We start from the raw sequence: 13,246 nt of genomic DNA on the forward strand, positions 1-13,246 counted from the left end.
GTTCTCCATCGATGTGAACCTCGAGGGCCGGGCATTGTTTCTGAGGAGAAGGAATGAAGGATTCCTCATACCAGCTACGGGGGCTCAGAAAGAAGTCACTTTGCCGTGACTCTCTGCTAAGATGTATGCAGTAACTAAATATATCCTCTTCTTTTTTTTTTTTAATAAATGTATTTATTTATTTATTTATTTTTGGCTGTGTTGGGTCTTCGTTGCTGCGCGCAGGCTTTCTCTAGTTGCAGCGAGCAGGGGCTACTCTTCATTGTGGTGTGTGGGCTTCTCATTGCGGTGGCTTCTCCTTACTGCGGAGCACGGGATCTAGGTGTGCGGGCTTCAGTAGTTGTGGCACACAGGCTCAGTAGTTGTAGCTCGTGCATGGGCTTAGTTGCTCCGCGGCATGTGGGATCTTCCTGGACTAGGGATCGAACCCATGCCCCCGCATTGGCAGCCTGATTCTTAACCACTGCGCCACCAGGGAAGTCCCAATATATCCTCTTCTAAAACTGACAAGACTTACATCATTTTTCCAAGAAAGGATACATTTTATTATCCTCAATTGACCATGTTTAACGACATCTCAGATCCCTTCTAAAATAAGAAATTTGGCATGAAGTGAGCACAGATTGGAGGGCCCGTTTCTCACTGCGGTTCTTCCTCTGATACATGGTGTGCTGGTGTGACACAGTTGTGTATCTGGTCTCTGACGACAGGGCGGCCCTGGGCCCCCAGAAGGCTGTCTGCATCGGGAAGCCCTCAGTTGACCCCCTGCTTCTCAGGCTGGCCTGCCCTGGGTCAGCTGCCTCTTCAGGACCTGGGAGGTGGCGGGACCTGCATTCCGGGGCTGTGACAGGCACACGACACGGTGGACACCACCTGTGCTATTTCCTTGCTTTATTTCACGTGAAAGACATTGAAGAATTTGCAGCATTTCCCCCATTCATGTAGGCTGAAATTCAGGGAGCTCTGAAATCTCTTTTAACCCCTAAACTGCTCTGAAAATACATTTTCTCTCTCCCGCAGTATGCTAGAGTTAACTGTTAAGTATTGTTTTCCAGATGTTAACCCTGGCTGGGATTTATTATATTTAGGACACAGTTAAACATGCCTCAAGGCAGCCTAGTGGTTCCTGGAATAGAAATATCTGCTGGAACCTAGCCTCACTGGGCAGATTTATCAGGGAAGCTCCGCCAGCACCTCTGTGCCCCAATTGTGGCGACCCTTCCAAAAAAAGAAATGCGGGGGAAATGCACCCCTCTGCTTTGTGGAACAGTATAAGTGCGTCACGTGTGTGGATTGCTTACCTGTCCCCACCTCCCACCCCCGCCGTACATTCCGAGCCTCGAGCCAGGCAGTACTTGTGGAAACAGGTGTGAGCTGGAAGAGCCCGGCCCAAGTCCACCAAACAGTAGAATAAGAAAGCATAGCCAGTATATTTTAGTTCAGATACCTTGCATCTGATGACTTAGTTCAAAACCATTTTAAAGCTGACACTGCTTTTAAAAATACCTACCTTTGGCCTCCTTCAGACCACAAGTGTTCACTGTCTCAGAGAAACTGAAGGCTATCATAGTAATTACAGCAATGTAGAAGTGTTAACAGGTATCCGGCTTTTTTAACAGGATTTTTCACGTTTTAAATAGAAGTTTTAAGTTATTTCTAGTAGGATTCATTGAGTTAAGTTATAGTGGAGTTCTCATCCTGTTTTGCTTCCCAACTAAAGATATCAGCTTAAACTAACAAAACCTTTATGGTTTGGCTCAAAAGCTTAACTGCAGCTCCCCCTTGAACAAACGAAATTGCTGCGAGCTTGGGCGCTAATGATTGCCCAGGACTCCTTCCTTTATGTGGACAGTGTGGGTTAAACTAGACCTGAAGGGACTTTAAGTGGTTCTCAGAGTACATGGCTGTCAGCACTGTCCTCTGTTCTGTGGCCATGGGTATTTTAAATCACGTGACCCACTTAAGCTTAATTTAACTGTGACAGGATGCTACTTAAAAGCTGTGTCTCGGGACGGGTCAGATACAGCACCGATTAAGGATGTGGGTGTATACGGGTCAGATACAGCACCGATTAAGGATGTGGGTGTATCAGCTGCACACACTGGTACCAGGAGCGGCAACGAGGGGCCCAGGGTTGGGTCCCGACACTCAACCCCGCCAAGCCCTGAGGACGCTCTGCTTCTAATGTTTCCATTAGTCCCAGAAGGAGCTGCCAGAGCAGGCCTAGACAGGCCTGTGATGTGCAGCAGATTTACTGTCCAGGGTGCACAGTAGCTGTTTTCAACGTACGGCTTGTAAGCTGAATGTTCAAGTGTAAGGGAAAAGAAACTTGTGTGAGAACCATCAGCCTCCAGGTTCCTGGAGAGCGGTCCCCTCTGCAGCCCGGCTGGACCAGCGAGCAGTCCTGTCCACCTGCCTCGGACCTGTGGTCCTGAAATCCCTTCCCACCCAGAGCAGTGGCCGCAAGATGACCTACTTCCCATCAGGCAGCCAGGCAGCTGTTAGGTACTGCAACATGTTTCTATGCAGGGAATAAGCTTTTCTTAAAAATAAAGAAAAAGTAGCAGAATAAAGATTCCCAGTGACGAATGGAAAGAGTGACTGGGAGGAGACGTGCAGGCACATGTCCCAGACAGTGAAATATTTCAGGTCTTTGTTTTCCGACCACAGTTCCTTACTCTCTGCTTACGTTCCTCCGTCCCTTTGAGGCAGGAGGAGGAGATTTTCTCACCAAAGGAGGAGACTTTCTTCCTACAAACTTTTGTGTTTGGAGTAGTGACATAAAGATAGACACAGTCTGCCTTCTCCCTTTTGCTGAATCTTCTCTGCGCGTTCCACACGAGATCTGGCAACACCCATCACAAATTGCCGGGAGAAAAGCAATTTAAACAGTACATTCTTTTCTCTAAGTAAATCTTAAAACGAATCTCTACAGATTGTTTTAGGGATTTTTTTTAATGGAATTATGCCGTGTATACCATTTTGGTGTGTTCCTTTTGCTCCAGTTAAGTTTTTAGGATGTATTCATGCTTTGAGTACGGGTGTAGCTATTTATTTTCATTGCTAAGTAGTATTCGATTGTAAAAATCTGCCACAATTCGTATCTCTGTTCTGTTCACAGTTACGTTGTTTCCAGGTTGAGGTCATGACGTCTTGTTTTGTACCCGGGGCACACATGCAAGCGTTTCTCTGGGGTGGATCATTGCAAGCAGAACTGGTTCTCATGGGGGTGCACTTTTTAACTTTATTAGATAAAAAAGAGAGGTTATATCTACATGACACTCCCATCAGTAGTGTATGAGAGTCTTCACTGTTTCACATCTTGGCCAAAGCACACTGTTTTGAGACTTTGCCTGAATTATTTGAATTCAGGGAATTTTTTTTTAATTTAATAGTTTTGAGCAGCCTCCCCCGGTTCCAGGACCTGATGAAGGCACGACTGTTAGATCCTAGGTCCTCCCTTTCCAGTTTTACAAACGAGGAAACTGAGGCCCGTAGAAGTGAGCTGGTCTACACCGGATCACATGAGGAATCACCCAGCTTTACCAGAAGGGACTAGCGCCCGGTGCCCTGACTCCCAGTCAGGGTCACACCCAGGCCTCCCCTTCTTGCTTTCACATTGCTTCTTTTGGTGGGAAAGTCCAAAATCATCCTAAAATAAGACCAAACTGAAGAGAATCTGGAGTTATGTTTTAACAAAACTCAAGCGGGGAAATTAATATTTAGAGACTTTAAAAAAAATTACTGCTATTGCTGCTTTCTAAATCAGATTGTTCTTTATTGCAAAGACGACCGGGAAGGGGCGTGGAGGCTCCTTCTGTGAACGGCTGGGCGCAGTAGGGATTGCTTTCCTCTGCACCAAGGGAAATCCCGGAAGTCTTTAGAGCCTAGAGTGTTGAGGTTTCATTTTCAGCCTGTCGTCAGATCAGTAAGGTGTTCAGCATAGAGCAGGAGAATCCCTGTGTCCGTGTGATTAGACCATCAGGACAGGGGGACTCGGGCTGTGCTGCCACCGTGAGGACCACTGACCAGGCGTTTCCCAGCTGCACCTGTGCGGAGCATCACGGCAGTCCACTCAGGGGCGACTTTTCTGTTTCCTTCTAACACTTTCTTGTTTTCGTTTTTCAACCTGGACATCATGTTAATATAATTTGAGGGACAATGGCTTTGTGATTTCCCAAGGTTTGAGGAGTCTCGGAGTCTCACATTATGGCTGTGTTCCTAAATGAATAGAGAGGAAAATTATATATATAATAGATGCAGTGGTGTATGTCATGCACTCCCGGAAATGGTCACCAAGAGGGTATGTGCCCAGTGCCGGGTCCTTCGCCTGCAGTCATATGTTCAGCAGAAACACACTGAGCTTCCATGTGTCCCCGAGGGTGACTGGTACCTGGTGCCAAGCAGTGAACTTTCAAAAGGGGGTGGTTCCAGATGATTCCTAAGAATCTGACCTGAACAGCTGGGTGCATGGAAGTGCCCTTTAGCAGGAGGAGCAGGTTTGGGGGGAAGGACCGAGCAGTCAGTGGGAGGACTTGCCAACGGCCTTGCACCCCCAGCTCTCCAGGGTCAGCAGGTCGTTGGGACATTGGGCTCAGAAGGAAGCTGGCTCAAGGAAAGTGACCATGAGCGCTTCAGCCTGCGTCATACTGAGCACAGTGGGGTGGCTGGGGTGTCAGAGAAGAAAGCAGAGGGCCAGGCCTGAGAAGCAGGGCCCACAGCGAGGTCAGCCTCCCCTCGGCGTCCAGTCTGCCCCGGCCTCTGGAGTCCTCAGCTGGAGTCTGGAGTCCAGGCTGTCCAGCAGCCAGAGGAGACCCGCCTCGGTCAGCAAGAGTAGCCTCAGGGGCTGTCAACTTCTCTGAGCAGACTTCCTTAGCTCCTGTTAACCTCACGGTCAATCCAGTCCTCAGCTGTCTCAAAACAACTCCTGCTGCATCAACCTCTTCCTTTAAGTAGAAATGATAACTCCACTGGATCCCATGTTAACTTACTGCATCTCCCATCGTTTCTAACTTGTCCCACTGCAGCCCTGGAATCCCGTTCCTCACACTCAGCAGCTGTGGACCCAGCCAGTGGCTTAGCATGCTGTGCTTCAGTTCCCTTGCCTGTAGGATGGAGGTGTTAACAGCGTCTACCTCCTCGGGTTTGTGAGGATGACATGGGTCAATTCATGCAAAGTGACCAGAACAACCCAGCACATCAGGACTTAATATGTTAGTTGTCATTATCCTCATAATCTGTCAAGGTTTCTCATGCTTATATTCCAAACCCTGTCACCTAATGGAACAGGCCATGGGTAATGGTCAAGGAACTGGCTTGCTGACTGCAAGGGACCCAAAAGAAAGGGCAGGGGTTGGGGGACAGTGGGTGAGCAGTGGAGGGGGTGGGGCCCTCTAAGCCCCACTTTAAACAGATTTCTTCCCTTTATTGGTCTTTTATATTCTGTTTCTAGGAATGTCTCATGTGAAGAAAGAGTTCTGCTTTAGGGAAAAAAAGTAATCTTGGCCAAGCTGCTGACGAGGGTAATGTCCTAGCCCCTCTCAGCCACAGTTCAACTCAGCAAAACATTACTGGGTTCAGTGCCTGCTGTGTGCAGAGCATGTGCTGGGTTCCACGCGGGGAAAAGGAATAAGACTGATCTCTGCCTCCACGCAGTTCGTAATATAATAGGTACCCGGACCCCGTGCCAGGCAGTCTGACATGTGTGCTGTGCGAGGTAAGGGGACAGCACGGAGCAGGGGTCCTGGAGAAGGAGCTTTGAGCAGGGGCAGGAGCACAACAGGCAGAGATGGGACGGCTAGAAGCCCAGGCAGTGGGGACAGTGTCCGGAGGACCATCCCTCCTCATCCACACTGACCAAGTGACACAAATGGTGTTCAGCCTCCAAGCTCAGTCTGGCTTGACTGGGTGGGGAGGGAAGGAAAAGGGAGGGTGGGGACCGTGTTCGCCGCGTGCCTTTCTGCTCAGGTTTTGGAGCAAGAGGGTGATATAACCAGAGCTGGGTTTTAGGAAAATGTATGTGCAACAGCACCACTGACAAACTATCACACGAGGCCCAAAGGGATGGTGAGACTTTGGATTAAAACTTTCTCAAACAGAATTACTCTCAGAGTTCATTTTCAGCCTAGCTCCTTAGGGCAGGTTGGGCCCTGCTATGTTGTTATTGCTGTACGGGAGGAATCTTCCTAAAAGAAAAAAGCCACAGCACAGTCTGCCGCCATCTGAAAGCCTGCACTTCTAAAGGGTATAAAAACATAGTGACAGTTTTGATCTACGCCAGTGGGTGTGGGTCCCAGTACTTCACCATCCTCTGCCTGCATAATTTAAAATGACAGTTTCGTGTCAAAATGAAATGTGAGTGAAGTTCCTTGGATATTTATAAAATATCAAACAGAATCATATCAGCAAAAGATGGGTCTTTTATTACTAAACCACACAAGGATTTTTGTATGTTTGGAGTTGCTGGCAACTCATCTACAAGCTGACCTTCAACCACAGCATAGACGAGGTGGTCCGTGAAGGTATTTTCACCCACTGCAGTAAAAGGATGTCACAGGCTGCAACCAGATTGTCCTCAAAGACCGAGGCGCAGGTCAGTGATACAACTTTTTGTTTCGTACTTTTAATTATTAACGGTCCACGTTCCCCTGAGAAAGTGGAAGTTGCCAGAGCAGATGGAGAAGGCTGTGGTCTGCTAACCTCGGGACAGCTTCCTGGTTTCCAGCCTCTGGCCGGACAATTCAGGCCACCAAGTTTGGACAGTTTTTTACGTGCAGCTCCAGACAATCCTGTCCGTGCCTACGAAAGTGTGTGGACACGCATTTCCGTGAATTTACTAATGCTTCAGTACTTTAACAACTGGTGCGGGGCGGGGGAAGTCGGTGCAGACGGCGAGCGCGGAGGTGAGCGGGGCCGCGGTTAACGCTGCTGCATCTGGCCACCTGGGCCCAGGTCCGCCGGGTCCAAGTCCGGAAGCCCCGCCCCCTACGCCGTGCGCCCCGCCGGCCCCGCTCCCGGCGCCGAGCGATGACGTCACGGTCTGCGCCGCGTGCGGCAGAAACGGGAAGTGGGACCAAAACAAAGGAGCGGCGGCTGGGAGCGGTCTTTCTTTTCCTACCTCCTCCGGCTTCCACCTCGGCCCCGGCCGCCGACCCCCGGGAGCCGTCCGATCATGTCCAACATGGAGAAACACCTGTTCAACCTAAAGTTCGCGGCCAAAGAACTGGGCAGGAGTGCCAAAAAATGCGACAAGGAGGAAAAGGCCGAAAAGGCCAAGATTAAAAAGGCCATTCAGAAGGGCAACATGGAAGTTGCGAGGATTCACGCCGAGAACGCGATTCGCCAGAAGAACCAGGCGGTGAATTTCCTGAGGATGAGCGCGCGGGTGGACGCGGTGGCCGCCAGGGTCCAGACGGCCGTGACGATGGGCAAGGTGACCAAGTCGATGGCTGGTGTGGTTAAGTCGATGGACGCGACGTTGAAGACCATGAATCTCGAGAAGATCTCCGCCCTGATGGACAAGTTCGAGCACCAGTTCGAGACGCTGGACGTGCAGACGCAGCAGATGGAGGACACGATGAGCAGCACGACGACGCTGACCACTCCCCAGGGCCAGGTGGATATGCTGCTGCAGGAAATGGCAGACGAAGCCGGCCTCGACCTCAACATGGAGCTGCCGCAGGGCCAGACCGGCTCCGTGGGCACGAGCGTGGCCTCGGCCGAGCAGGACGAACTGTCCCAGAGGCTGGCCCGCCTGCGGGACCAAGTGTGACCGCGGAACCCGCTCTCAGGCGTCCCGGCCGCAGCCACCTTCGAAGACGGATACTCTACGCTAGAAACTCGGAACCGGCCGGAATGCTGAACTGCTCTTACTCAAGATGCTTCTTCCTTTGGGTTTTACAGTGCTCTCCAGATACACGAAGACGTCCCAGGCCTTCTCCACTCTTAAATGGATTTGAAAGTTCTGTATAGCTTGTTATCATGTGTATTTTTATAGCTGCCTTTAACAGATCTGGTTAATTTGGCGTATATGAATCTTTCTCAAAAATTTGGTCAAAACTCTAGTTCCCGTGTATTCAGTATTCTGCCTGAATTACCAGAATTGAAGGTTTTCTTTTTAATTTTTTGTAATCGATAATATCTAGAGTTGACGGGAGGTGATTACTTAGGTTGATTACAGCGCTATCAACACCTCATTAAGAGATTTATTTCATGGGCAGTGCTATTCTGTGTATCCTTTGTTTATTGTCATCAAATCCAGACTACAGGTGACTTCCATCTGTTCTCATAACTTACACTCAAATTACTTTACGACTTTCCTGCATAATGTTCAGTTACTGTTTACATCCTATAAATTTTTCTTATGGTAGTTGTGTTTTTATAACTGGAAAAAATGCCATGTAACTTCCATTTATCATAAGAGAAAAGTGTTCATTTATGGTTTTAAGATTTACAAGGTTTAACGTTAGTATGACAGTTTTTTCCAAGTGAACTTCTCTCTCACCTTTCTAGTTATTTTCCTATTTAATTAGACTTCTTTTCAAGTATGGCAATTAGCATGACAGTCACATTACTCTGACGTTGCCAAAGATCCGTTGATTGGTTTGAGAAAGCCCTGGGACTGTGTGTATGTAGGTTTTGTTTTGATTTTAATCAAAAATAGAAATAAAATTAAAACTGCATTTTAGGTTCTAATTATTTGCATTTATTATCTTGTCTTAAAAGCAACAGCTCTTTTAAAACCTTGGAAATACAAGTTGGAGTGTTTGGCTTAGCCATGAAAATCCCTTACACATACATGCAGCCGCCTGGAAGTCAGGGAAGGACAGATGCAGGGTCAGACGGTAGGCTTGACCCTCTCAGGCCAGAGCCCAGATGTTCTGCCTTCCATCTTTCTGGAATGGTGGTGTGTAAAGTAAAAGTGAAAAAGCAGAGCCTGTAGCTACCATTTTCTCAGAGCCACAAAACATGGAGAACAGCAACTTGCTTTTGCCTTGGCGAGCATATTAATCTAAGTTAAACACTTAAAGATATTTTAAATTCCCCTCTTCCCTTCACTGGAGAGAATTCCAGTATTTCAGAAAATAATTAAAGGGACTCTTCCAAGCCCTTTGAAAGATTGAGAACCAATTATTCACTGTTACAACATGTCCTCCTGTATGAATGTGTGTGTATTAAGGGGGGGGAGAAAAATGAAGAGTTGTGTGCAGATGAGGACTGACCCTCGTATATAAGTGTCATTATGTCTGACTGGATGTTGTTCCAAAGTCTTCTGTAAGGAACACCTGCCAGTCGTCTGCCCCAAATCCTCTTTCTAGAACTAGTCCCTTTTGGTGTCTCCTCTCATCCACAAGGTTGCCCGGAGGCATCTATGTGTGAGCACAGCATGAGTCCTAACCCCTCTTTAGACTGAAAACATCATTACAACTTAAATAATAGCTTGGTGTTGATCCTTTGGTAAATTGAGGACCCTTTTATAGTGCAGATAATTCCCAACAAAAGTAATATATTTTGTGAGATTAAACAATGCTTATATATGCTTGAACTTTCTTAAAATATGTTCATTTCAAACTACATGAATGTACATTTTTATGGAACAAATATTTTCAAAAGCATACCAGGCCCATGAATTATTTCCTCAGTTTTGCAGTTGATGAAATGCTGGAATATGAACCACAGAAGTTTGTCAAATAAATAATTTTAAACTGCATGTTATTGCATACTGAGTGTACATCCTGTTTACAAAGCTATTTAAGGAAAAAGAATTCAGAGGTTGATTTGGTTCCGAAAGCATAGTATTTTTCCAGACTCACCTTTAGCACCTGAATTTCAGTTTGCATGCATATTTCTAGAAGCCCAAGTTGTTATTTCTTTAATAGTTTCTTCATGGCAACAAGGTTCTTCCTCATACTGAAATTTGCCTAGGCTAAAGAGAGAATTTCCAAAAGGATCCAGCTCAAACATACCAAGGAAATGGTTCATCTTCATGCAACAACTAGTATAATTTTTGCTCTTATTTATCCTTTGTATTTTTCTGCCTTCAAATTCACAATTTCCAAATGGATTTAGAATAAACTTTTAAGTTTACTTTAGGAACTATTTAGTTTCAGTTCAGATGATAACTGCACTATTGGAGATCTTTCTTACTACAGGTGCTTCTTCCTGAAGGAGCCTTAATGTGTGTGTGCCTTTCAGATGAGGGTGCCGTGTGCCCACCCTGCTGTCTTCAATTTGGAAAGGTGCCACCTAAAGTAAGCACCCATCTGACAACCTTATTCACTGAACGTGATCTCAGGGTCAGCCAGACAACCTTACCTCATTGAGCAGAAGTGAGGCACCTCATGTTCTAGATTCCTCCTCTGCAACAGGCATGACACCCTCTTGGAGGCGTTTTCGTAGCCAAAATCCAAAGCTCAGGACCTCGGGTGCTGTTGGCAAAAAGCTGTGAGCCTGTGGTCATTGAACAAACTGATGAGCAGGCCCCCATCTCTTTTTTTCCTTTTAATCAACTGTTGGAATGAGACAGTGCCTGCCTGGTGTACCGGGGTTTGTTTTCCTACAACCAGATAGTAGGTTCCATGTGGGGCAGGACCAGTGCATCTCAGTCATGGTTCCTGGGCATCAGGTGGTATACCCAGCTCAGTAGGTGTGAATGCAGATCTCCCTTGGGTGCTGTCCCTCGTGACTACGCCCAGAGTTCCCCGGTGACAGCATCACAGTGGGTGCGGGGGCCCTCAGCAGAGCCCAGATGTACCCTCAGGACCACCCTGTCCTCTTCCTTCATCGTGTTTCTCCAAATTGAGGTATTTGCTCCTGCTCTTTAGGGCTTGTACATCCTCCGTCCCTCCTGAACGGTGTCAGGACAAACAATTCAGCAGTGTTTGTTGAGAACAACTGAATACAGTAAAAGATTTAGACTGAGGTGTGTCAGATGCTGGCTGTCTGGGGCTTCTTTCTAGAAATAAAGACATGCTTCTGCCTTAAACGGTCCTCAGTGGAGTTAGGTAGATAAGGCACAAGCAAAAAGAGGAAAATACACAAGTGTACACAGGTGCGACAGAGTCATCAAGATGAGTAATGTCAGTGCTCTTTACGCACCGTGTGTTTTATACCTCAACTTATACAAGGGGGGAAATCACGATGTAAGCTGTGTTCCGAGCTAATCAAATCATGAAACAAACTACATGGAGGATGGGATTATAGTGTCGGAAAACTGGTTTCTTTTTTTTTCTTTTTTTTTTTTTGAAGTAGCACTGGCTTATGACACATGAGTTTCATGTTTACAACATTCTACTTCTGTACACACTACAGCAAGCTTGCCACCAAAAATTTCATTTCCAGCCATCACCTCACAGTCAGTCCCCTTCACCCATTTCCCCCTCCCCCTGCCTCTCCCCCTCTGGTAACCACTACTCTGTTCTCTGTATCTACGTGTTTGTTTTTATTTGCTTTGGCTTGTTCATTTATTTTGGGGTTTTGTTTGATTTTTTTATAGTCCATGCATGAGTGAAATCATACTGTATTTTCTTTAACCATCTGCCTTACTTCACTTAGCATAATACCCTCAAGGTCCATCTGTGTTGTCACAAATGGCAAGATTTCCTTCTTTGTGTGGTTTAATAATATTCCTGTGTGTGTGTGTGTGTGTGTGTGTGTGTGTGTGTGTGTGTTTGTGTGTGTGTGTGTGTGTGTGTGTGTGTGTGTGTGTATCGTATCTTCTTTATCCATTCATCTGTCGACGGACACTTAAGGTTGTTTCCATATCTCGGCTATCGTAAGTAATGCTGCTTATGCACATTGGGGTGCAGATATTTTCTGGAATTCGTGTTTTTATTTTCTTTGGATAAATACCCAGGAGTGGAATTGCGGGTTCATAAGTAGTTGTTCTACTTTTAATTTTTTGAGGAGTATCCGTACTGTTTTCCACAGTGGCTGCACCAATTTACATTCCCATCAACAGGGTACAAGGGCTCCCTTTTCTCCACATCCTCGCCAACACTTGTTATTTCTTGCCTTTGATAACAGCCATCCTAACAGGTGTGCGGTGATAGCTCATTGTGGTTTTTGTTTGCATTTCTCTGATGGTTAGCAGTGGTGAGCATCTTTTCATGTGCCTGTTGGCCACCTGTATGTCTTCTTTGGAAAAATGTCTCTAAAGCACTTCTACCCATTTTAAAATCATGTTGTTTGTTTTTTTGTTACTGAGTCATGTGAGTTCTTTATATAGTGTGGATATTAACCCCTTATCAGATATATGATTTACAAATACCTTCTCCCATTTGGTAGGTTGTCTTCTTGTTTTGTTGCTGGTTTCCTTTGCTGTGCAGAATCTTTTTAGCTTGATGCAGTCCCATTTGTTTATTTTTGCTTTTGTTTCCCTTGCCTGAGGAGACATATCTAGAAAGATACTGCTAGGACCAATGTCAAGGAGCATACTGCCTATGTTTTCTTCTAGGAATTCTATGGTTTCAGGTCTTGCGTTCAAGTCTTTAATCCATTTTGAGTTTGATTTTTATGTAGGGTGTGAGGTAGTGGTCCAGTGTGATTATTTTCCATGTAGCTGTCCAGCTTCCCCAACACCAGTTATGGAAGAGACCATCCTTTCTCCACTGTATGTTCTTTGCTCCTTTGTCATAAATCAGTTGTCCATATGTGTGTGTGTTTGTTTCTGCGCTCTCAATTCTGTTCCATAGAATTGGCTTCTTAGAAGAGGTTGGGCTCAATCTGAGGCTTCAAAGAAAAAAAGTGGGGATTACACAAAGGTCTGAATAGCCAAAAACTATGTGGGGATTTGACTGGAGTGGAGGGTCTGACATCAAGAAGAACAAGAAAGAGATGGGACGCATTGTGAAGGGCTCAGAGGCCAGATTCAGGGTGGACTTCGCTCTGAGGGTGGGAACAGGATGTGAGTCATCAGGTGTGCCACCCAGGTGACAGGAGAGGACAGGCCAGGGCAGGGGAGGAAAAGGCATAATGCTTCTCAGACATCCAAGGGCACGTGGGTCACTCATCCACCCCGGCTCTGGCTCAGCCACAATCCCAATGCCCGGGCTCTGGTCCGAGGACCACCTCTGACGTGGCCTGGATCTCAGCCCTGCTGCACGTTAGATCAGGCTGGTGCTCTGTCACTACTGCTAACATTTTCCTCCGGTATTTTTTACATCATCATGAAGTGAATTTCGGTAAGACACTGAGAAAAGGGTTTTACTTGGGTCGATTTAAAAAAATGCACAACATGAGAGTTGCG

The 13,246-nt window shown here is 46.5% G+C and overlaps 1 protein-coding gene across 1 annotated transcript; it reads left to right on the forward strand.

Annotated features, from left to right (window-relative positions):
* The first annotated feature begins 7,042 nt into the window (after nt 1-7,042).
* On the forward strand, nt 7,043-8,694 carry CHMP1B (charged multivesicular body protein 1B). The gene has a single exon (XM_007109802.4). The coding sequence runs from the start codon at nt 7,172-7,174 to the stop codon at nt 7,769-7,771; it is 600 nt and encodes a 199-aa protein (XP_007109864.1). The 5' UTR covers nt 7,043-7,171; the 3' UTR covers nt 7,772-8,694.
* The last annotated feature ends 4,552 nt before the right edge of the window (nt 8,695-13,246 follow it).

Source organism: Physeter macrocephalus, unplaced genomic scaffold, assembly GCF_002837175.3.
Source record: "Physeter macrocephalus isolate SW-GA unplaced genomic scaffold, ASM283717v5 random_219, whole genome shotgun sequence".
NCBI classification, from domain to species: Eukaryota; Metazoa; Chordata; class Mammalia; order Artiodactyla; family Physeteridae; genus Physeter; species Physeter macrocephalus.